Source organism: Callospermophilus lateralis, chromosome 7, assembly GCF_048772815.1.
Source record: "Callospermophilus lateralis isolate mCalLat2 chromosome 7, mCalLat2.hap1, whole genome shotgun sequence".
In the NCBI taxonomy this organism is placed as follows: Eukaryota; Metazoa; Chordata; class Mammalia; order Rodentia; family Sciuridae; genus Callospermophilus; species Callospermophilus lateralis.
The window spans coordinates 37990850-38017580 of record NC_135311.1 but is presented as its reverse complement, the minus strand read 5'-3'; the positions used below and the strand labels follow the sequence as shown (position 1 = coordinate 38017580).

The following is a 26731-nucleotide window of genomic DNA, read 5'->3' as shown; positions in this document are numbered from 1 at the left end:
GCACATGCAAGGCACTGGGTTCAATCCCCAGCACCACATAAAAATAAAAAATAAATAAAAATAAAGGTATTGTGTCCAATTACAACTAAGAGAAATATATATTAAAAAAATCAGGGCTGAGGTTGTGGCTCAGTGGTACAGTTCTTGCCTTGCCAGCACATACGAGGCCCTGGGTTCAATCCTCAGCACCACATATAAATCAATACAATAAAGGTTTTGTGTCCAACTAGAACTAAAAAAATATTTTTTAATAACCCTCTAAAATGTAACATGATAAAATCCTTTGGCAACAGTTTAAGCATTCTGCAACCATAAGGTCTTCTTTGGCAAGGAAAAAATTCTTACTTTTATAAAACTTTTTAAATTGAAGATAAATTGCATATTGAGAATGTGGATTTTGGAGCCAGTCGAGGTTTGAATTATTCTTTTGTCACTAGTTTTGACTTTAAGCAAGTCATAACCTGTCTGTAACTCAGTATCCTCATTTGTTAATTAGGGTTAATATTATCATCCATTCCATGCAGCTGTTGTGAACTTCAAAGGGTTTGCTAATTTTAAAGTGCTTAGAACAGTGCTTAGTACAGTATGTCCTCAATAAAGCTTACCCTCAGACAGTATTGCTGTTTATTATTGTTGTTGCTGCTGATAAACTTTTATTTATGGTTTTCATGGAGTTGTGGTTCTTACAAGATTCTAGGCTCTGAACCACCAAAATAGAGGTGATACCAAAATGTCCATTATTTAGATCTAGAAAATAATTTTCTATCAATTGAAGTGGTCCTTGGACTAGGGCTAACTAAACTGAAGGCCACATAATCTAAATGTAAGCAGAAGAAGAAAGTTCTAGACCTGATGTTATTAACTGGATGATCTTGATTGATTCTACCTGTACTTCTTCACTTATGAAAATCGGTTTTCCTCAGCAAGATGCTTGAAATAATACTTTGTGCTCTTTCTGCTTTCCAGGACAGTTGAAAAAGAATCAAGTCATCAGCGAAATAGGATGAACTCTTTTGGAAAGGTGCCATACAAACAGGATTCATCAGCAGTAAATTATAACTGTCTTGAAACTCCACCATGCAAAATAAGCTTTACAGGAAAATTCACAAAGTTTAATTTTAATTCTTAGTAAGGAGTCCAAACTGGGTGGGGTCAAGATCACTCCCCCTACTCTATAATCATTATTTCCCCTATAAGCCATTTATATGGGATCAACAGAAAAGAGATAAGACATTTTAGTACAACAATCAATAGATTGATTCCCCTGTGGAAAATAAAAAAGATATGAGTGTTCTCTACTTTGCTCATAAATCTTTAAGAACTAAACCAAGAACATAGCAGGGTTCATATTTTACTAATCATGAAAGAGGATTTTAAAAGCTAGTACTTGACAGCATAAGTTTGCAGTGCCCAGTGTTCTTTCCCTCAGTGCCAGGTCCTCTCCATCCATCTCTTTCATTCTTGGACACTCTGCTGTGTGCTCATTAGCAGAACTCTCATACTTTATATCATGAACCAACCATCACTGACTTAATATTATGATGCTAGATGAAAGAACCAAAGGAGAACATTCTTCTATCAATTTTATCTGCATCTATTCCCTTCAGGGCCATAAGAAAAAGTCAATATTCTATGTAGCTCTCCATAGCCTCTACTGAGAAATAAAATTCTTTGTCTAAACAGATGCTTGTTTTGGAACAGCAGAAAGCTGCTGTCTGCAAATCAAGCCCCTTTATGAAATACCTTTGTCTTTAAGTTGCAACACATCTCATGCAACCTGGAGGCCCCTAACCCATACAGTATTCAGAAAGCACTGTTTTTAAGTGGCTTTTCAAAACTAAATTAAAATCCAAATCACTTTTCAGGATATGAAATATCAACAGAGTTTTGGAAAACATTTTTACTTTTTCAAAAGGGTGATTATTCAATGAACTAGTCACTTATCCTTAGGATGGCCAGTACATGTGTAAATTAGGACATCCTGGAGAGAAAATATGCTCACTGGACTTACTCTCTAAATGTAATTCTGTAATGTTGAGGATTTCCTCCTGCTTATGGTCTCTTCTTTAAAGAACACAAAGCTTTTCTAGGAAGATTTAAAGAGACAGCACCAGCCATTATAACAGTGGATCCTCAAATCCGTCCTGCTTTCTCCTAATCTACTTCAGCAAGGAGAATTAAGAGAGGATTTTTAAGGTAAAGCAGCCAATTTCAGTTTTCTGGAGAAAAGTGTAACACTGTCACTTTAGTGTCACTTCATTGGGAGGAGAAAAATTCAGGTTTCTTCTTTCTTCCTTTAGTAAAGTAGTCATTCCAAAGAGCCTTACTTTGACTTGGAATTTTAGTACAATGATCAATAGACTGATTTTCCTATAAAGGAAAAGAACAAAAGATAAGTATCCTCTACTTCTTTTCTCATAAATCTTTCAAGAACAAAACCAAATAGTTTCTGTAGGCCTTTGATATTTTTATTAGATCAGTAACAATTTATTGTGTCTCAACTAAAGTAAGCTGGAATTCTAACAGTTATATATAAAAAGTACACTCTCCATTTTAGCACAAATATTAATACAGATTAACACCACAGATCTATGAAGAAATTAACTTTCAAAGAAAAATATACAGCTTAACTTGGTGGGGAAAGTTCTAAAAATAATTTAATGCCAAGTTTCTGATCATTTAACATGTAATTTTCTTTTTCTTCTGAAGTTATGAATCACTTTAAGCCTACAAAATTTAAAGTGATAAAAGCAAATAAAACTTTGCTTTAAAAAAATTAAGCTAATAATGCTGCATGGACAGTGGTGGGAATTCAGGAGTTATAAAATATACTTGCATGTATATATACACACCTCTAAAGTGTATAAATTGAGCGACAAATATCTTAGAATAATGACTTTATAACTACAAAAAGCAGCACCTCATACTCAAGTACTAAAAAGCAAATCTACAAGAATTTGCCATATAATTAGATGTTCTCCATGGAAAAAAGTTTATTTGGTTCAAGTACTTAGTCCTACTCTTAATATTTTAGACCAAACATTTTCTGATGCTGCTGAACTTTCTGTTTTATTCTTTCAATTCTAGCAAAGGAAAACAGTATAATAAAGATTTTTATTTCTGGAATTTGATTTTAAACAACAAAAGGGAAGTAACACAAAAATAATGAGTTTATCACTTTACAAGTTTAAGTGTTCTTACTTGAAATCTGACAAAAATTAGCATTATTAGTTCAACAGTTTTGGGTTTCCCTTCCATTTCCCTGTTGGAGGCAAATGGTAATGCTAATTTTTTATTTGGGGCACTCATCCTGGCTCATGTGATTATATAGAAAAAAGCTGAGAACTTACCTTCTATCAATACTCAAAGACTATGTAAAAGTATTACTTTATTTTCTAATCATAATAAAATGTTTTAATAAACCTATAAATGGTGAAGGAGTGGCTTAAATATTTAAAAATGCATTAAGACTCAGAACCTACACTATAGAAATCTGTCCAGCACACTACCTATTAATTTGTCCCTTCTCTTTTTTTATTAGAGTTACCATAAATGAGCTCCATTTTTTCAGCTGTTTTTTTTTTCCTGAGTACAAATGATTCTATACTACCCAAAGGAGAAAAGCATCCCAAGCTTTAACTTAAGAGCAAGGGAGAAATATGTGCTTCTGTCTCACAAGATGTTTGTATTTGAAAAAGAAAATTCATTTCATTTATTCTACCTTTTGTACAATATTTCAATATAAGATGAAAAATGGATTTCAAGTGTGTGAGTTACTGATTTTTTTCCCTAACTTCATAGACATTTTGTCCCTTATCTGGAGGATACTGGCTACAGACTTGCTGAATACAAGGCCAGCTAGTATTAAAGAGACAACTATCTCAAGTGTGAAGATTATGTGGCTCTTTTATAAAAACACCAGAAAACAATGCCTTTACCCAAACAATTGGATCTAGAGACTTCTGTTACGAGCTCAAGGAAAGCAAAAGTACTAAAAGTGTTCTAAGACTATAACTTTAGGTAAGCCAATCAACCTTTACTTCTTTAAAAAAAAGGAATAATTTTAGTATAATGTGACCTGCTTCTTCTTTCCCTAATCAGAAGATTCCAGAAGCAACTCAAAACTCAAAGTAGAACTGAAATTAACAAAATGAAAACTGAACTGTTTTGAAACTATGACTCAACTTCTTATAACCCACACACTAAACTAGGAGCATAAATTAGCATAGAAGTGATAGGTCTTTTAGGCGTAAGTCACTCATGAATAAACCAAGTAAAATATATTAAAGAATCTTATAAGGAAGCTACTTTTTGTGGCTGAGATCCTATACGGGTTTAGATTTTCTTCATCCTTAATAGATTTTTTTTAACCAATTATGATATAATTTAAAAATCTTTTAGAATTATGAACAAGAAAAATGTACTAAGATACAGAGGTACTAAAAATATTGCTGTTTTCTACAACTGAGTGAAGAAAAGTTGCTGTGGCAATGGATGGGTTGAGGGTAAAGGAAACAGGGGATAAGAGTATACCCTCTCAAAGTAAATAATTAAATAGCTTTAAAAAAAAGACCAACAGACAAATGTTGACGTATACTAGTCTCTAATAATCATTAGATTTCAATAATATGATTTAAACCTGCAGTAGAGCGGCTAGGTAGGTAGCTCAGTCACACAGCACTTGCCTAGCATGCATGAAGCTCTATAGTGAATCCCTGCACCAAAAAAAAAAAAAAAAAAAAAAAAAACCTAAACAAACAAAAGAACCGCTCAAAAAACAAACTAACAAAACTTTCATAAGAGTTTAAACATGTCAGAAGGACTTCCATTTCAATCATTAAAAAAATACCCTTAGAAGTCCTTTTTAACTCTACAGTTCTAAAAACTATAAACTTTATCTACCCTGATCCCTTTTAACCATTACTTTGTGGACTTGCATCATTCAAAAGAAAATGTAAGACCAATGAAATCTATCAATATGGATTTTTCTAAATTTAAGTTCTGTTTCTGATTAAAAATGGCCTAAGTGGGCTGGAGATATAGCTCAGTGGTACCGTGCTTGCCTAGCATTCTCAAGGCCCTGGGCTTGACCCCAGAGTAAAACCCACAAACATACACACACACACACACACACACACACACACACACACACACATGGCACTCCAGGTTTACCTAAAATTATTGTAATGCTGAAAAATGCCTGACAATAGTAGAGTAATTCAGAAGACCCTGTGTTTCTAAAGAGAGAAAAGAAGCACATTATATAATACTAAATGACAATATGAATGATGTGTCCAATCACAGCTATATGTGAGTTACACAAAAATGTTCATCAGAATTGTTCTCTAATCATAATATGTTATATTATCATGTCATCAACAACTAAAAAAATATTTTTAAAAAATGTGAAAGAAACAGTGTCATGTGAAAAACAGAAGTATAGAAGAAAAATTATGCTCCATCTAGCTTAGAAAAGAAACTCAGACATTTTTAGGGTACTAAAACCCTAAATCCCTGCTCACTTCTTACCATGTTTAAAGCAACTAAAATCTCTGCTTCTAATCTAGGAAACAAATATCCAGACAGCAAGCTCTTTCCAAGTAGCACTATTTGCAAGCCTCAACCCAATCAAAACTAGAAAGTTAGTATTAGATTTTAGTTACATTTATGGTATCAAAATAAAATTCAATGTATTCTTCTATCAATCCACTCTCACTGGAGGTTGATAGAAGCAGTGATTATTAACATAAATTACTATAATAACTATGAGCCATTAGAACTGAAGAATCACTCACAGTTAAAACTTAACAGTAGACTTAGAAAGCTTCCTTGGTCTATTAGTAAAATTAAGAGAAAAATTTTCCTAAATGCCTTGTTGTAATAACATGAGAAACTACTCTTCAATAGGTTGACATTTCTTTTTTTAAATTTATTTTTAATTTTTTTTAAGTTTTAGGTGGACACAATATCTTTATTTTACATTTATGTGGTGCTGAGAATTGAACCCACTGCCTCGTGCATGCTAGGCGAGAGCTCTACCACTGAGCCACAACCCCAGCCCAGGTTGACATTTCTATGCTCAACTCCACTATCTGCTTTCTTACTTGTGCCGCTGTCTGGCTGGGCACAAGATCACGAGCCACTCAAACAGGAACAAACTTTATTTGAAAGAACCGCCAATAACACGTTCGCCCGGGAAGCTTCCCGATCCACCCACGCGGCGTACTCCTGGTTCCTTCCCGGAACTCTAGCGCAAGCGCCTCCCCGGAATTCCCTCCTACTGCACTTTCCCAACCAATGGGAACTCTCCAGGAGTCCCGCAGCAGGAGTCTGGTATCCATATGAATGTAATTTTTAACATAATCATATCATCTCAATGGCTAGCTGGCATCACCTTTCAATCAAAAATGCCATGCATCATATTAATTGGCTGTGGCTCCCAGCATCTTGGAGAAAGCTACATAAAGTTTTGTACAGAAAAGCATCTCTTACAACTGGGAAACTAAGAATAGTGAGTGGTTATGCTTATACTTCCTCTCTCTTTCCCATTGACTCCCTTTTCCTCTCAAGGCCGTTAAAAGTGAAATGGCATCACCAATAAGAGAAAGGTTTATGACTACCAATCTCTGCAAAACCACATAATCAAAATATTCCAGGTGTTTCTCTGGTAGAATACATCCTCCCTGTCCATGTTACATCAATTGACACTGTTACAGGCACAGCTAAGGCTACAGAATCTTTGATGAATATTAGACTGTAATGTAAGCCATGTCAGCATACAAATGTGAAAGAAAAGGGCTGGGGCTGTAGCTCAGCGGCAGAGTGCCTGCCTAGCATGTGTGAGGCACTAGGTTTGATACTCAGCACCACATAAAGGTATCATGTCATCTACAACTAAAGAAAAAAATTTTAAAAATATGAAAGAAACAGTTTCACGTGAAAAACAGAAATAAAAATTATGTTCCATCTAGCTTAGAAAAGAAACTCAGACATGTTTAGGGTACTAAAACCCTAAATCCCTGCTCACTTATTACCATGTTTAAAGCAACTGAAATCTCTGCTTCTAATCTAGGAAACAAATATCCACAGAAATAAGAAACCTCCTGGTGCTGAATCCACAAAACTCCATAGTAATCTTGGTTACTTTTCATACTCTTGACATTTAAAATACCAGAAATACAATCCCAAGTACCTTTTCCTTCCACCTGTCATGTTGCCACATGAGATCACCAAGACACTGACTAAAACCCATGAATACAGATCAGTGACATTTCATTCTAAACTATTTGAGCACTTAAAAGCCTAGAGCCCATTACTTAATATAGAGAAGTGTATGCATACTAGATAGTGAAAAATAAAGGACTCCAACTAGTGCCACTACCAAATGGAAATACAGAAGTGATACTCTTTTCTACAAGTTATTTGGCAAAATACTGATTTTAAACAGGGATATTACATTAACAATTATCTTTGTATACTGAGAATTCTGACAATGGAAGACATTTCTGAACTAAATGGCATGTCCCCGGCTTAAAAGAAAACCTAAAGGGATCAACAAAGTTTTAAATAGAATTTAATATTTAACTATCTAATTTCACCTCTGTTGATCAACAGTCAACTCTGAAACAATATTAGAGCCAAAAGTTTACTATAAACACTTTAACAGGTTTTGCCTCTGTTTCTTAAGTTGGCCTAAAACTACTCTCCTGATTTTGATTACGTTCTGATATGGATTATCACTTTTGCAAAGTCATTCTTATGAACTCAATCTTTCTCTTTCTCATCTTGAAACTTTCATTTTATTCTTTTATTGGATTTTAAAAATGTTCTCAAAGAGCAGGAGTTGATTGAATGGCAAAAATAATACACACACATGCATTTATGACATGATATGGAACATATGAAATGGATTGTGAAAGTGGGGAAGGAATAAACTTTATTGGCCCATAGAAGGGATGAGGGAACAAGAAGGAAGGGCTGGGAAAAAAATGAGTATGTGTGGGGAAACTAAAACTGAATGATTTAAATGTGCAAATACACTTTATTTCCAACAATCAATGGAGAAGTAGATTTGTACATAAGATACAGGAGGCTAAAGTGAGTTTCACTTTGTAGTTGATGCTACTTGTACCAGCTCTATCATTAGTAAGTCACCATTTAATTCTGCCACATCAGACAAGGCTCCCTCTGGTTAGTGTAAACAGGTTTTCCATCCTGGGATGCAGTGTGACCCGCCAGTGCTCAGAAGGCATGCTTGTGATGAACTTGCACACCTTCCAGTTCCCCACCTCCAACGGCGGCCAGGGTCTCCAGTCTGCTTAAGCGCTCCAGGCTTCTTCCAAGAATTTCTTCTAGCAGACTGTGTAATACCTGGGCCCCTTCGAGTTCCACCTGCAGAGTTCAATCTCTCTCAGAGCTGATTGAACATGCCACATAGAAGGAAAATGGATTAGCCATCAACTGTAACAAGTCCACTTATGTTTCCAAAGAGCCATCAATGCTACTGTAGACCGTGAGATTTTCTAAAGTACTGTTCTCCAGGACATCATAAATGAATGAGCTCTTTGGTGCAGCACATGCAGTCACTACTGGTAGATTTGCAAGGCCTCTTCTTTCTTCAAAGCCTGCCCCTTTAGGCCAGATTCTGGACAAATCTCAAATAAAATATAGTTCTATGATTGCTCTCACCCTCCTACAGGCCCCATAAGAGAAATTTCATTATTAAAAGCTTTTATTTCTGAAAAACTAAAACCTAGGAAAAAATTAAATGTAAACTGAAAGGGATGAGGATATAGCTCAGTTGGTAGAGTGCTTACCTCATATGCACAGGCCCCTTGGTTCAATCCCTAGCACCACAAAAAAAAAAGTAAACTTGCTTCCATGATTACCTAAAATTATTGTAATGCTGAAAAATGTCTGACAAAGGTAGAGTAATTCAGAAGACCCTGTGAAGCAAGACTGAGCCAAGTAGAATTGCTGAGGATAGCTATTTTTTACCAAAATGGACAGTGTTCTGAAAACAAATCCAGTTCATGAAGACTAAAGATCCAGGGGTTCTTTAAAAAGAAAATATTTTTAAGCCCAACAAGAATTTAGAAGAAATGGGAATAATAAAAAATTAAAACTGTGAAAGAGAAAAAAGGATTGGGAGAGAAAGTGAAATGGGGCGGGGGGAAGGTAATAGAAAATAAACACAAAAGACAAAATATACATGACCAAAAATCAAGAGGTACAAGAAAATATAATCATCATGATGGTTATCGATGATTCTGAGGTAATATTAGGTATTGCAATGAATGTATTACCTTCAATGATATTCAATGATACTAAACTAATATCTGAGTCCTTTATAGCTGTACTTTTATAATAGAACAGCCTTTAACAGGACACAGAGCAGAGAAAAGAAAGGAAAATACACCAAATGCTTACTATACGCAAGGCACTGTTTAGAAGCCTAAGCTGTCTTCTCATTTAATCCTCACAGTAACTATGTGAAACACACACTATTCCTGACAAGATTTAGACACTGAGGCTTATTGCCATCTACGCAGCAAATAACGAAGTGGATAGCTTTCTTTTTCTCTCTTCTTTGGTATTATTGGCATCTGCACTTAATAAAGAATAGAAGAAATGAAAAGAATAAAAGGATTTTTTTTAAAAAAAAAGGGAAAAACAAAGTTGGGCATGACAGCATATGCCTATAATCTCAGTGACTCGGGAGACTGAGGCAGGATCATCACAAATTCAAGGCCAGCTTCAGCAACTTAGTGAGATTCTGACTCAAAAATAAAAATAATAACAATAATAATTATTATTATTATTTAGTAAAGGGAAAAGTTACTCTCTTACCTCTCTGGATGGGCATGGAACTTCACCAGGCTGCTATAGAACTGTCTCTCAGCTTGTAAGGCCTCATTGAGTCAACTCTTTTCATCTACTAGTCCTTCTAGCATCAGCAGCAACTGAAGAAAGAAAAGAAGCAACATACAAATGGAAAAGTGAGACATGAAGCCAAGTTTATCCTGAAAAAGAAAAAAATGTATTTGCACATACTCTGACCAAAAAGTCCCAGTCTTTTATTACTTAAGATCTCTGTATTATCTTACAGTTTTAATCAATGACACAATATCATTTTATATGTTAGCTGAATTCAAATATGAGTGCAAGAAAGAAATAAAAAGGAGACAAAAGTCAGAAGCATAGGAAAGAAGCCAAAAAAACAGTGAGAAAAGATAGGTAAGAGGGAAACATACAATAGGACTTTCTAGTTTTCAATGTTGGAAATAAACATTTATTGAGCACCTTTTAATATGACAGACTCTGTTCTAATTCTAGGGAAAAGCTTACTATCTAGTGGGAGGAAAAGACATCCATCAACATACATATGTTCTTGTGAGATATACTACATGACATAAAAATAATGGGCTATGATAATGTGTAAATAGCAGAGATGTTTAAGCTAAAATTAAAGCTGGAGGGGGGATGAGAAGAACAGTTAGTGAGAGTAATAGTAATGGATGTAAAGCATAGGTAGATAAATCTTTTTGAAAAAATTTGGCATTGAAAAGGTTAATCATAAAGTAGAGCTACAGAGGAACTCAAGGCAAAGGAAGGGTTGTTTCCTCTCTTCCTTTTTTAAATTGGGAGTTGTCTGAACGTGGCTAAATGCAGGCAGATGATAAAGAGTTAATTGAGAGAGAAGTGACTTATGTTTGAGAGTGAAGGATAACTGACAGTATGTGTCCAAAAGCAACTGCTACTCCTTTCAGAACTATAAAGGTTAGAAATAGGCATGTATGACTGCAACTGAGCAAGGTACTGTGGAGTATGGATTCTCTATGAAGTACCATCAGTTGACCTAGACTTTTTTCAAAAGTAGTTGAGATTGACAGTCTTCATATTGCTTATTTCAAATAAAATAATAAAGTCTGCATTTCAATAATTTACCTGTTGTCTTTGGTTTCCTGAAATTTCTTGAACCTGGGATTCTACTGAAGCAACTTTTTCTTGAAGAAGTAAAACTTCTTGTGTCAGGCGTTCCATAGCTGGTATGTCTTCAGGATCAACCAGTTGCATTTGCAGGACCTAGAAATTAAAAAAACAAATAATAAGTATAGATTTTAAAATAGTAATAAAAGCTGTTCTAGCAGAGGGGCAAGGGAACAGATATTCTTGAAATAATCTACTACACTTTCAAGTGGGATATTGATAAGCACTGGCCAATGGACCAACTGTATCCACATATTGTTTGAAGATGCCCTACAGGTAATCTGAATTCCAACACATCCAATAGTCTTTAAAAACCTTTGAAAGACTTTTATGAGGTCTTCTTTTACCTGTATGTTCCTGGTCAATGACTCCAGATCAGCAGCCTGCACCTGTAGCTCTTCATCTTGTACAGCCATCATAGACTGTAGAGCAGAAAGTTTCATCTGGGGACAGAAGAAACACTGGAGTCAGCAGGTAGAGGAAACAACAGCTGTGACATTTACATTTCAACAATGAGGCAACTGCTTTTCATATCACATCACTATCAGCCAATAATGCAAAAGAAAACAAGAACATGAATAAAGCTCTACTAGAACAAATCAATAAACCACACAGCATGGTACCAAATGTTGTTTCATGGGAAGTTGTAATGGTTGTTTTTAATGGTTTTCCTCTACTTGAGTTAACAGTATAAAACCATCAAATTTATTTAATTTAACCATATTTATTATGACACCTAAAAACTGGTTATCTTTAGCAGAAGTAAAAGATGAAATTTTTCTTCATATAAGTTCCTTAGCTAATAGATTAAAACATTATAGAACACCTCCATCATGCAAAACTTAATGAATTAATAAATAAGGCATCAAACAAAAATAGCTGCTAACATCAGAGATCACTAAATATTACATGCTTCCTACTAAACATGCTACCACCTACAATGTAATCTTACACACAGCACTGTAGGCCCTAAATTTTCAGTGTTGTATTTTCCTTCCCTCCTCACTAGAAAATTATAAACATTGTTATAACAAATTTATTAAAAATTATGATAATAATGATAGCTGAGTTGTTCTCACAAACTCATCGATCTGGCTAATCTACTTCTTGTCCTTCAATATCATCCACTTTTCTCCTTATTCTTCACTTTCTAGGAATACAAGACTTTTTCTGTTCTTGTAACACAGACTCTTGATTCATGGGCTTTATACCTATTACTCGGTCTGCCTGAAATATCTTTCCCAAGGATGCTTCCTTCCCATCCTCAGGACCCCAGTGTCATCTGCTCAAAGAAGTCTTCTTTGACCACTCCCGTTAAGGTGGTCCCCATCCATGTTACTTTCTATCACTTTTTTTTGTATCACTCATTTTAATTTTCAATTATAATATTATAATATTTTAAAATGCTTATATGAGCAAATATGTCAAGGAAATCTTATGTTTATAATTTATAGTATCTAATGGCATAATTATTATAACATATTGTAATTTATAATATAACATGTTTCTTGTCTTCTATCTCTCTGGTAGAAATTACACAGAGCCAGAATGGGACACTGTTGATATTGCTCACTACCTCAGCCCTGCACTAGCTTACAGAAAGTAACCCATATATGAATGAATGAACAAGTGAACAGATGAATCCTCACAGAAACCCTATGGGGCAACTACTTTTCAATTTACAGATAAGGTGACTTCTACACCTCAAGTTACAGATGAGGTGATTCAGACCGAGAGAAATTAAGGAACCAATTCAAAAATCACAGAGCTAGTAAGTGGCAGATCCAGAGTATGAACTTGTGGAAGCAAACTTGATTCACTAGGTATAATGTCTTTCTTGTAGGTACCGTATATCCATATAATCTTTACGGCAATGGCAAGTTATTTTAAATAAATATTTTAAAGAACTATTTTAAGATAATCTTTAAAAATTCAGTGGAACAAGTGAAGAGAGATGGTAGAGAAGCCAATTTAAAGTATAACTAAGCTTCCTAAAGGAAGCAACACTTCTTCCTTAAGCACATAAAATTTAAGTCAAAAGTAAGAAAAATTTTATTCGTGTATCTTCTAATTCCATCAATGCTTGCAGTATAACCATATGGGCTCATAATGATTTAGTAACAGTTATTTGATAGTTTTAACTATCTTTATTTTCCTTCCATGCTGAAGAAGCTCAATTAGTGTAACTCTTGACCTTTCTTTGCCCCCAATTAGGGGGAGGGACTTGACTTATCTGTACACAGTGGAAGAATAAACCAGGCCTGCTTGGCTCTCCCCACTTGCTCTCCTTAGAAGACACTGGCCTAAAGGAAGACTATTTTTTTATCACTGCTTCTCTAAAGGCAGTTTGTTGCGCACCACGGAGTAGTCTGCCAGGCCCAATGCTGCCTGTGACTGAGCAGGTCAATTACCAAATCCAGGTCCAACATCGGTTATTACATTAAGGTTTCTAAGACTCTGTCAGTATTAAATATGATAAAGCTTCAGGCTATCTGCCACCAATTTGTTTTATTTCTCAATTTATTCAGAGTTGGGTATGGAAAAAGGGGTGCTATTTATCAGACCTTCTTCAAAGAGATAGATAGATAGATAGATAGACAGACAGATAGAAAGATAGATAGACAGATAGATACAGACATCCAGGTACTTGGTTCCATTGAAGAAAAATGAAAACAAGAAGAAGAAAACATTTTTACAGCATGATAAAAGGTCTGCAGGTAAGACTGACACAGGTTTTAAATCTTGGCATAAACTCCTTTACAAGGCATTTAAACTAATGATTTCCTCAAGTGTAAAATGGGAATATTATAGCTACTTTCCAGCGCTACATAAGAAATACAGAAAATATTTTACAAGTACTTGGCACATTGCAGGGAGTTAATGAAGTAACTACTGCCGCATCTATATACTATAATATCAAGACAGGGAATATGGGAAAAATTGCATAGCTTTTGGTAAATACCTCATGTTAGATGGAATGTGGAAATACATTTATATGTTATTGGACTTAGAAGAGGGTAATGGATTAAGGATTCATGAAGTTAAGCAATGACTAAACATCATTCATTCAAAATATTTATTCATAAGCATTATAATTTTACGATCATGAAAACAGAACAGAATCAAAAAGTAACATTACTCTGGATTTGGTACATATGAGAAAAACAGAAATAGTATGTGAAAATTAAAATATCTGACATGAATAATCAATCAATGGCTAAAGTAGAGGAAAAAAGGGAAAGGACTAAGGGATTTAAAAACTAATTTTTTAAATGCCATGTATGAATTGGTTTATAAGCAAAAATATGGTAATGAAATCAAAAGGTATAATAAGACAATTTCATCATAAATATAAACAGAGATTTTATATTATAGATCAAATTACAGCAAAAAGGTAGAAAAAGCTAGGAACTTAGCTAGCTAACTTAACTTAGGAACCAATGACATTGACTTTTTTTTAATATTTTTTGGTTATTGATGGACATTTATTTTATTTGCTTATCTATAGGTGGTGCTAGGAATGAAACCCAGTATCTCACACATATGAGGCAAGCACTCTACCACTGAGCTACATACAACTCCAGCCCCTGACTGACCTTTTAAAATAGATTCCATAGCAACATGTGTTTAGTTTTTGTCTGTAGCGCTATGTTGTAGCCCTAACATGTCTTCTACATCATAGCTGGACATACAACTGACTGTATGGGGAAGACAGAGGAAGGATTTCTATAAGACTGAAAGGTTTCTTCTAAGAAAATGGATGAAAATTACTGATAGAAATAGTTCATGCATAAGATAGGGAAGAGTATCTATTCCAAGAAATGACTTCTTAGAAAGAAAGTATTTGGAGACACAAAAGACTTTGCGTCTAAATCTTAGCTTTGGCATTTATTAGTTAGGACTAATCCCTGTCCCATTAAAAAATAAATAAATTAGTGTTTCAGCTTTTCCATCTATAAAATAAGTCCAATACCATCTATTTTGTGTAGAGTTGTGAACACTGGCATTAATTTAAGAATTCAGCACAGTCTAATGCATATAATGAGTACTCAATAAATATTATTGTTCATACTCAAATTTCTCTTGTTTAATGCTTCTAAACTCTAATTCCATGAGTCTGATGTCATAATTCTAAGCAGCAATAAATAGCATTTCCTCTTTTCATAAGTGTTTTACAATTATTTTCTTACAGTTATCAATGGTTATAAAAAACTTCATTATTTCAGTAGTTAAAAAGCTTTAGAGGTCCCCATTATAAAAATAAGAGGATCTTATTGGATAAAATATATATAATGTATGCATATATATTATATATATCTTATTTACATATATTATTATATTATATACAATATATTATCTATATCTTACATATACATCTTTTATATATAAACACACACACACAAAATGATTTATATTTTTTCCAAAAAGAAAAAAGGTATACCTTATATTTGAACTTAGATATTATACTTAGAGAATTGTACTTTTAAATATCAACTATTCGGGGGGGGGCAGCAGGGGGAAACAGTAATTTAGAAATTAGCCTTTATAAAACTCACCTGACTTTCTCTTTCTTTTTTAGTCATAAGTACAAGTTCCTCTTTGGCATTACTCAGTTCTTTCTCCAGTCCTGCAACTGTGTCCAAGTCTCCTAAAATGAACACATAGTGCCAGGTTTAATCATTCAAAACATGTAATCTCTGCTGCCTCATTTTTGAGAAATTTACTTGGAATATGCATTCCAGCAATTAAGAAAAAATACACACACACACACACATACACACACACACACACAGGTTTTTTTTAATTGCATTATTTATAATAGCAAAATATTGCAATCACCCTACATTCGAAAGAGAAAAGACGGAATCAGCTACAGTATATTCACACTAAGGACTATATATATATACAGCTATAAAAAAGAATGAGGAAGTTCATGAACATATATGAAGCAATTTCAAGCATATGTTAACTGAAAGAAGCTATGTTCAAAAGAATACTTCTATCTGGAAAAGGGGGAAATATGTGACACACACATACAAATTATGTATGCACATGATTCATCTGTTTATTTACAAAAAAAGATATTTCATTAAGAAGACCACAGAATTCAACAATTTACCTTCAGAGAATGAAAAGAAACATGAGAGAAAAGATTGGAAAGCAGATGGGACTTCTGAGAATATCTTTTTCATATATTTGACTTTTTTAACTGTGTTAATGTTAAATTATGAATGTGTTTGACAATAATAGGACAGAAAAATCTAAAATTATGGAATACAGAAGTACATATTATAATATTTTTTTAAAAGACACAATCCACTTACACAACAAATGGAGTGGGAAGATAAGAGCAAGATAACTCTTTTTTTGTAATCTTTTTTTGTTATCTTTCATAACAGATAAGAAAAAATTTAAGAACTAGGAAATTAATTTTGAAAAGTTCAAGCAAGGTTTAAAGAATGCTAAAGCCACTGACTATTGGGAAATACAACTGTCAGCATCTCAAGCTATCAGCCTGTAGAGCACTTACTAATTACAAAGGGGAAAATGAACCTTTACAATGGAGAGATCTGGCACACATTACAACCTTAACCAAAGGATGAAATTTGTTACCACTACATAAAAATTTTCCACATTTGCTGATCTGATACTTATTCCTGTATATCCAATTATTCAACTTGATGCAAACTGACCAATATGCATTAATGGGATACACCCAGAAAGACATCACTCATAGGATTCTTGACAAAAATGTTTAACCTTAACCTAACCATGAGGAAACAATGATAGACACTTCCCTGAATTCTTCAAAAATCCTAATGTTGTAAAAGACAGGAGGAAAAAGGTTGGAAAACTGTTCTAGATTAAAGTGGACTGAAGACAGGACATCTAAGCATAATGCATGACCCCTGGTGGCAAGAAGAAGCAACTACAGAAAATGTTATTGAGACAATGAGAATTCTAAATATGGATTATATATTTAGATAGTAAAAATACATTAAGGTCAAATTTCCCAAACATGATAATTACATTGTAAACATGTAGGAGAATGCCTTTGTCCTTAGAAAATACTTGCTGAAATATTTACAGATCAAATATCATGATGTTTATAAGAAATTCAGAAAAAAAGCATTGTATCTATATATGTTGTGCACATGGAAAGAAATAATGCAAATGTGGCAAATGTTAACAATTGATGAATCCTAATAAAAATGTATATGGGTATTCACTACACTATTGTTGACACTTTTCTGTAGGTTTGAAATTTCCAGAATAAAAAGTTGGGGAAAAGTATGTTTTTTTCTGCTATCATATATACCTAATTAAAATAAATAAATAAATTTTAAGAAGAAAATGGCAAATATAAAGTAAATTACACAAATCTAGCATTCATTATTTTGGGACAATGCAAAGGTTTCTTGTTAGATAATGAAACTTGTGCAATTTTTTCCCACAGAATCATCTAATACCATACACTATAATACAGGTACAAACTTTCTACATTCTTGGTGACAAAAGAAATCACAAGTTAATTGTTTAAGTTTACACCCTTTCTGGTTCCAGCATTATAATTTCTACCTCATTAATTATCACCAGTAGCTACTTCTGTAATTCTCTGGGAAATAGCTTCCTTAAAGCTACCCTAAATACCAACCTTTTTGCTCTGTAAAAGCAGAAACTCCAATCCAAGGTTTCTACTTGAGTTTTGATCCCACCATGCTTAGAATGTGATTGTCTTTGGGGAGTTCAAGCCCTACAGCCATTCCTTGGATAAGGTTGAGTTTGGAAAATAATTCAGTTATATTGTCCCTCCTAACGCTTTAATGTAAGTGTTGTCAAGTTACTATGAGCACCTCACTATTGAAAGATATCCAGTAGAATGTATCAGTTCCATTGGTCCTACTGTGTAGGTTTGGAAATACTACTCTGGCATTTCTGACTCCCTGCAAAACTCTCTCAAAAGGAGAATTAGGATTCAGTTTCCCTGGAGTAAACTGTGAACTCTTTTTTTAAAAAATATTTATTGTACTTGGATACAATATTGTAGTTGTAGTTGGATACATTATCTTTAATTAATTAATGTATTTTTCTGTGGGCTGAGCATCAAACCCAGAGCCTCACCTGTGCTGGGTGAGCACTCTACCACTGAGCCACAACCCCAGCCCCAACTGTGAACTCTTTTTTTTTTTAATTGTTGGTTGTTCAAAACATTACATAGTTCTTGATATACCATATTTCACACTTTGATTCAAGTGGGTTATGAACTCCCGTTTTTACCCCATATACAAATTGCAGAATCACATCATTTACACTTCCATAGATTTATATATTGCCATACTAGTGTCAGTTGTATTCTGCTGCCTTTCCTATCCTTTACTATCCCCCTCCCCTCCCCTCCCCTCCCCTCTTCTCTCTATACCCCCTCTACTACAGTTCATATCTCCCCCTTGTATTATTTTTCCCTTTCCCCTCACTACCTCTTGTATGTAATTTTGTATAACCCTGAGGGTCTCCTTCCATTTCCATGAAATTTCTCTTCTCCCTCCCTTTCCCTCCCACCTCTCGTCCCTGTTTAATGTTAATCTTCTTCTCATGCTCTTTGTCCCTACTCTGTTCTTAGTTACTCTCCTTATATCAAAGAAGACATTTGGCATTTGTTTTTTTAGGGATTGGCTGGCTTCACTTAGCATAATCTGCTCTAATGCCATCCATTTTCCTCCAAATTCTATGATTTTGTCATTTCTTAATGCAGAGTAATACTCCATTGTGTATAAATGCCACATTTTTTTTATCCATTCGTCTATTGAAGTGCATCTAGGTTGGTTCCACAGTCTTGCTATTGTGAATTGTGCTGCTATGAACATCGATGTAGCAGTGTCCCTGTAGCATGCTCTATTTAGGTCTTTAGGGAATAGACCGAGAAGGGGAATAGCTGGGTCAAATGGTGGTTCCATTCCCAGCTTTCCAAGAAATCTCCATAATGCTTTCCAGATTGGCTGCACCAATTTGCAGTCCCACCAACAATGAACAAGTGTACCCTTCTCCCCACATCCTCGCCAGCACTTGTTGTTGTTTGACTTCATAATGGCTGCCAATCTTACTGGAGTGAGATGCTATCTTAGGGTGGTTTTGATTTGCATTTCTCTGACTGATAGGGATGGCGAGCATTTTTTCATGTACTTGTTGATTGATTGTATGTCCTCATCTGAGAAGTGTCTGTTCATGTCTTTGGCCCATTTGTTGATTGGCTTATTTGTTATCTTGTTGTCTAATTTTTTGAGTTCTTTGTATACTCTGGATATTAGGGCTCTATCTGAAGTGTGAGGAGTAAAGATTTGTTCCCAGGATGTAGGCTCCCTATTTACCTCTCTTATTGTTTCTTTTGCTGAGAAAAAACTTTTTAGTTTGAGTAAGTCCCATTTGTTGATTCTAGTTATTAACTGTTGTGCTATGGGTGTCCTATTGAGGAATTTGGAGCCCAACCCCACAGTATGTAGATCGTAGCCGACCTTTTCTTCTATCAGACGCCGTGTCTCTGATTTGATATCAAGCTCCTTGATCCATTTTGAGTTAACTTTTGTGCATGGTGAGAGAAAGGGATTCAGTTTCATTTTGTTGCATATGGATTTCCAGTTTTCCCAGCACCATTTGTTGAAGATGCTATCCTTCCTCCATTGCATGCTTTTAGCCCCTTTATCAAATATAAGATAGTTGTAGTTTTGTGGATTTGTTTCTGTGTCCTCTATTCTGTACCATTGGTCCACCCGCCTGTTTTGGTACCAGTACCATGCTGTTTTTGTTACTATTGCTCTGTAGTATAGTTTGAAGTCTGGTATAGCTATACCGCCTGATTCACACTTCCTGCTTAGCATTGTTTTTGCTATTCTGGGTCTTTTATTTTTCCATATGAATTTCATGATTGCTTTCTCTATTTCTATAAGAAATGCCATTGGGATTTTGATTGGCATTGCATTAAACCTATAGAGAACTTTTGGTAATATCGTCATTTTGATGATGTTAGTTCTGCCTATCCATGAACAGGGTATATTTTTCCATCTTCTAAGATCTTCTTCTATTTCTCTCTTTAGGGTTCTGTAGTTTTCATTGTATAAGTCTTTCACCTCTTTTGTTAGGTTGATTCCTAAGTATTTTATTTTTTGCGGGGATATTGTGAATAGAGTGGTTGTGGTTGTCCTCATTTCCATTTCAGAGGATTTGTCGCTGATATACAGGAATGCCTTTGATTTATACGTGTTGATTTTATATCCTGCCACTTTGCTGAATTCATTTATTAGCTCGAATAGTTTCTTTGTAGACCCTTTTGGGTCTGCTAGGTATAGAATCATGTCATCTGCAAATAGTGATAACTTAAGTTCTTCTTTTCCTATTTTTATGCCTTTAATTTCTTTCGTCTGTCTAATTGCTCTGGCCAGTGTTTCGAGAACTATGTTGAACAGAAGTGGTGAGAGAGGGCATCCCTGTCTTGTTCCAGATTTTAGAGGGAATGCCTTCAATTTTTATCCATTCAGAATGATGCTAGCCTGAGGCTTAGCATAGATTGCCTTTACAATGTTGAGGTAAGTTCCTGTTATCCCTAGTTTTTCTAGCGTTTTGAACATAAAGGGATGCTGTACTTTGTCGAATGCTTCTTCTGCATCTATCGAGATGATCATATGGTTCTTATTTTTAAGTCTATTGATGTGGTGAATAACATTAATTGATTTCCGTATATTGAACCAGCCTTGCATCCCAGGGATGAATCCTACTTGATCATGGTGCACAATTTTTTTGATATGTTTTTGAATCCGATTCGCCAGAATTTTATTGAGGATTTTTGCATCTAGGTTCATTAGAGATATTGGTCTGTAGTTTTCTTTCTTTGAAGTGTCTTTGTCTGGTTTAGGAATCAGGGTGATGTTGGCCTCGTAGAATGAATTTGGAAGTTCTCCCTCTTTTTCTATTTCCTGAAATAGCTTGAAAAGTATTGGTATTAGTTCCTCTTTAAAGGTTTTGTAAAACTCTGCTGTATACCCATCCGGTCCTGGGCTTTTCTTAGTTGGTAGTCTTTTGATGGTTTCTTCTATTTCCTCAATTGATATTGGTCTGTTTAGGTTGTCTATATCCTCCTGCCTTAATCTGGGCAGGTCATATGACTTAAGAAATTTATCCATGCCTTCACTATCTTCTATTTTATTGGAGTATAAGGATTCAAAGTAGTTTCTGATTATCTTCTGTATTTCTGAAGTGTCTGTTGTGATATTGCCTTTTTCATCCCGTATGCTTGTAATTTGATTTCTCTCTCTTCTTCTCTTCGTTAGCATGGCTAAGGGTCTGTCGATTTTATTTATTTTTTTAAAGAACCAACTTTTAGTTTTGTCAATCTTTTGAATTGTTTCTTTTGTTTCGATTTCATTAATTTCAGCTCTGATTTTAATTATTTCTTGCCTTCTCCTTCTTTTGCTGTTGTTTTGCTCTTCTTTTTCTAGGATTTTGAGATGAAGTATGAGATCATTTATTTGTTGGTTTTTTCTTTTTTAAAGGAATGAACTCCAAGCAATGAATTTTCCTCTTAGAACTGCTTTCAATGTGTCCCATAGATTCCGATATGTTGTGTCTGTGCTTTCATTTATCTCTAAGAATTTTTTAATTTCCTCCTTGATGTCTTCTATAACCCATTGATCATTTAGTAACCTATTGTTCATTCTCCAAGTGATGCATGTTTTTTCCTTCCTTCTTTTATCGTTGATTTTCAGTTTCATTCCATTATGATCAGATAAGATGCATGGTATTATCTCTACTCCTTTATATTGTCTAAGAGTTGCCCTGTGACATAATATATGATCTATTTTTGAGAAGGATCCATGTGCTGCTGAGAAAAAAGTGTAACTGCTTTATGTTGGGTGGTATATTCTATATATATCAATTAATTCTAGGTTATTAATTGTGTTATTGAGTTCTATAGTTTCCTTATTCAACTTTTGTTTGGAAGATCTGTCCAGTGGTGAGAGAGGTGTGTTGAAGTCTCCCATGATTATTGTATGGTGGTCTATTAGACTCTTAAACTTGAGAAGAGTTTGTTTGAGGAACATAGCTGCACCATTGTTTGGGGCATATATATTTATGATAGTTATGTCTTGTTGGTGTATGGTTCCCTTGAGCAGTATGTAGTGTACCTCTTTATCCCTTTTGATTAACTTTGGCTTGAAATCTATTTTATTTGATATGAGTATGGACACTCCTGCTTGTTTCCGAAGTCCATATGAGTGATATGATTTTTCCCAACCTTTCACCTTCAGTCTATGTATGTCTTTTCCTATCAAATGCGTCTCCTGTAGGCAGCATATTGTTGGTTCTTGTTTTGTGATCCATTCTACTAGCCTGTGTCTCTTGATTGGTGAGTTTAAGCTATTAACATTTAGAGTTATTATTGAGATATGGGTTGTTCTTCCAGACATATTTGTTTATTTATGTTACTAAACATGGTTTGTTTTCCTTTTTGATTATTTTCCCCCCTTACTGTCCTACCTCCCACTGTTGGTTTTCATTGTTATTTTCCATTTCCTCTTCCTGTAATGTTTTGCCGAGGATGTTTTGAAGACATGGTTTTCTAGCTGCAAATTCTTTTAACTTTTGTTTATCGTGGAAGATTTTAATTTCATCTTCCATCCTGAAGCTTAATTTCGCTGGATATATGATTCTTGGTTGGAACCCATTTCTTTCAGTGTTTGAAATATGGTATTCCAGGATCTTCTAGCTTTCAGAATCTGTGTTGAAAGATCAGCTGTTATCCTGATTGGTTTACCCCTAAATGTAATCTGCTTCCTTTCTCTTGTAGCTTTTAAAATTCTCTCCTTATTCTGTATGTTGGGCATCTTCATTATAATGTGTCTAGGTGTGGATCTCTTATGATTTTGCACATTCGGCGTCCTGTAGGCTTCTAGGATTTGGGATTCTGTCTCATTCTTCAAGTCTGGGAAGTTTTCTCGTATTATTTCATTGAATAGGTTGCTCATTCCTTTGGTTTGGACCTCTATACCTTCCTGTGTCCCAATGACTCTTAAGTTTGGTCTCTTTATATTATCTCATATTTCTTGGATGTTCTGCTCATGGTTTCTTAGTAGTTTTGCTGAGCTGTCTATGTTCTTTTCAAGTTGAAATACTTTGTCTTCATTGTCTGATGTTCTATCTTCTAAGTGTTCTACTCTGCTGGTAGTATTCTCAATTGAGTTTTTAAGTTGGTTTATTGCTTCCTGCATTTCTAGGATTTCTGTTTGTTTGTTTTTTATTACCTCTATCTGCCTGTATAGTTGATCTTTTGCTTCTTCGATTTTTTATGTAATACATTGTCAAAGTGTTCGAAGTGATCTTTCATTGTCTGATTTTGCTGTCTAATGTCTTCCTTGAGACTCCAGATCATCTGCAGCATGTATATCCTGAATTCTTTGTCTGACATTCCATCTGCTGCAGCTATTACCTCTTCTAAAGTTGAGTTGACTTGCATTGCTTTTGGTCCTTTCTTTCCTTGTCTTTTCATATTGCTCGTGTTTCTTTCTGCTTGGTGAAACTGTTGTGTTTTTGAAATTTTTCCCCTATATATTTATATTGCTCTTGTATAGTTGAAAAGTCTCCCTTGCAGGGGCGGGCAGCAGCTCTGCTCCTCCTCCAATTGGGGTGATCTGTCTACCACGCTGGCGGGCCGCTGGGGCTGTTCTGCCGGTCGGTCGCAGGTCTGCCTACCTTGGAGGCACAGGCAGCGGCTCTGCTCTGCCCCTCCTCCAATTGGTGTGACGTGTCTACCACGTCCGCAAACCCCTGGGCCTGTTCTGCCAGTCAGTCGCGGATCTGACTACCTTGCAGGCGCGGGCGGCGGCTCTGCTCTGCCCCTTCTCCAATTGGGGTGATGTGACTGCCACGCCGGCGGGCCGCTGGGCCTGATCCGGGCTCATGAAGCGGCTCTGCTCTGCCCCTCCCCCAAGTGGTGTGACGTGTCTATCACCCCGGCAGGCCGCTGGGCCTGTTCTGCCAGTCTGTCACAGACCTGCCTACCTTGCGGGCGCGGGTGGAGGATCTGCTCTGCCCCTACTCCAATTGGGGTGACGGGTGACGTGTCTACCACACCAGCAGGCTGCTGGGCCTGATCCGCCAGTAGGTCGCAGGTCTGCCTACCTTGCGGACTCGGGAGGTGGCTCTGCTCTGCCCCTCCTCCAATTGGTGTGATGTGTCTATCACACCAGTAGACCGCTGGGCCTGTTCCGCCGGTTGGTCGCAAGTCTGTCTACCTTGCAGGCTCGGGCGGCGGCTCTGCTCTGCCCCTACTCCAAATGGGGTGGTGAGACTGCCACGCCGGCGGGCCGCTGGGCCTGATCCGGGCTCGGGGAGCGGCTCTGCTCTGCCCCTCCCCCAAGTGGTGTGACGTGCCTACCACGCCGGCACGCCGCTGGGCCTGTTCCACCAGTCTGTCCCAGGCCTTCCTACCTTGCGGGCGCAGGTGGAGGATCTGCTCTGCCCCTACTCCAATTGGGGTGTCTTGACTACCACGCCGGCAGTTCGCTGGACCTGTTCCGGGCACTGGTGGCGGCTCTGCTCTGTCCCTGCTCCAATTGGGTTGACGTGACTACCACGCTGTCGGGCCGCTGGGCCTGCTCCGACCGCGGGCGAAGGCTCTGGTCTGCCCCTACTCCAATTGGGATGACGGGTGACGTGTCTACCACACCAGCAGGCCGCTGGGCCTGATCCGCCGGTAGGTCGCAGGTCTGCCTACCTTGCGGACTCGGGAGGTGGCTCTGCTCTGCCCCTCCTCCAATTGGTGTGAGGTGTCTACCACACCAGTAGACCGCTGGGCCTGTTCCTCCAGTCGGTCGCAAGTCTGTCTACCTTGCAGGCTCGGGCGGCAGCTCTGCTCTGCCCCTACTCCAAATGGGGTGATGAGACTGTCATGCCGGCGGACCGCTGGGCCTGATCCGGGCTCTGGGAGCGGCTCTGCTCTTCCCCTCCCCCAAGTGGTGTGACGTGCCTACCACGCCGGCACGCCGCTGGGCCTGTTCCGCCAGTCTGTCCCAGGCCTGCCTCCCTTGCGGGCGCAGGTGGAGGATCTGCTCTACCCCTACTCCAATTGGGGTGTCTTGACTACCACGCCGGCAGGTCGCTGGACCTGTTCCGGGCACAGGCTGCGGCTCTGTTCGGCCTCCGCTCTAGCTGGGGCGACGCGACACCACGCCGGCGGGTCGCTGGGCCTGTTCCGGGCTCCGGCGGCAGCTCTGCTCCGCCCCTCTGGCCTCCACAGTATTCAGCAGGACCCGGACCGAGAAACAGTTTCCGTGGGTTCTTTATCCCTGGGCCAGAGCAGTTCCGGGAGCCAGAATTCGGCCTCTCCGGACTTGGTGCATGCTCCGACAGGAGCAGGCTCCAAGAAGCAGTTTCCGTGGGTTCTATAGCCCTGGGCCAGAGCAGCTCCGGGAGCTGGAACTCCGCCGCTCCGGGCTCGGTGCGTGTTCTGATAGGAGCAGGCTCCAAGAAGCAGTTTCCGCGGGTTATTTAGCACTAAGTCTGAGCAATTTGTCTGTGAGACGCAGACAATTGTCAGCCTGAAATTACCTGTTCTATAGCTTAAAGAGCTGCGATCAGTCAAAAACAAGGATGGTGACGTCAGCTCTCCAAGATGGTGGCTGCTGGCTTCCTCCGTGGTCTGACCGGTGTGGAGAACTGAGCTGGACCGTTTCCTTCCCCCATCTCCAACCCAGAATTCAGCTCCGAGCTCAGCAAATGCCTAGCTGGCAGGAGCCCGCAGAATCAGCATCGCTGTATCTCTGCGCCACCAGCCCATCGTTTCCCAGCGCGCGCTGAAGACTCCAGCCGCAGGGCGATCTGCCGAGCAAGCAGCGTGACCCTCCGTACGGACAGATCGCTCACATTTGAGCCCCCGAAGCTGATCCTCGTGCAATAAAAATCCTTCCACTAGGTTTTGGAGCACCCCAGTTTTGCTGGAAATTCCTAACAAGATAGCTTTTAGCCGTTCTAACTCGTCATTTTCCCTCACAGTGACGCAGTACACGGAGTTACTGCACTCCCTTCGCGGCCATCTTGAAGCATCCAACTGTGAACTCTTATGAACATAAATTATGGGCATTTCTTCTCAGAACTGACGTGTCTCCAGCCTTTCAGAGGAATCCAAACATTTTTTTCTGTTAAAAGAAAGAGTTGTGGCCAAACCTATTAATATAAAGATACAGGAAGGAAAACAAAAGATCTTTTCATGAAACAAAATTTGATACTTACCTAATGTGGACCTGGGAATGCTGACATCCTCTTTAGCAGGCAAGGAAGTGCTATCATTTCTGGAGGTATTTGCATTGATGCCTAAAAATTGGAATAGTTGTGGAATTTAGGAAGACACAGGAACTATTATCACAATGGCAGGACTTGCAATATTCTCACACAGTTTCACATTAAAAGTTATTAAACTTATATACCTGAAATGTAAGCAAGAAATGCTGCAGACATGAAGTCTACATAAGTCTACAGTTCTTACTTGATCAGTTTGCTCTCCCAGATTGGGGCTCAAGGAAGTAGCTTTAGCTTGTTGGTTAGAGATGAGTGTTTGAGTCATCATTAAGCCTTTCCCTCCTAAATGCTGGCGTACAGCCTGTAATTCTAAATTTCTTTCCATTAGGGCTTGCACCATCTTCTCTGCAGCAGCCTAGTGAGAAGAAGTCACAAATAACATTAGAAAGATATTGCAGTA

General features: G+C 37.3%; 1 protein-coding gene across 1 annotated transcript in view; it reads right to left on the bottom strand.

The window, feature by feature from the left end:
* LOC143404192 (myomegalin-like) overlaps positions 1-26731 on the bottom strand; it is a 77834-nt gene that overhangs the window by 41890 nt on the left and 9213 nt on the right. Inside the window, 8 exon segments of the mRNA XM_076862478.1 lie at positions 8289-8416; positions 9850-9962; positions 10948-11085; positions 11316-11432; positions 15546-15637; positions 26266-26328; positions 26331-26346; positions 26519-26686. Coding sequence (XP_076718593.1) covers positions 8289-8416; positions 9850-9962; positions 10948-11085; positions 11316-11432; positions 15546-15637; positions 26266-26328; positions 26331-26346; positions 26519-26686 — 835 coding nt within the window.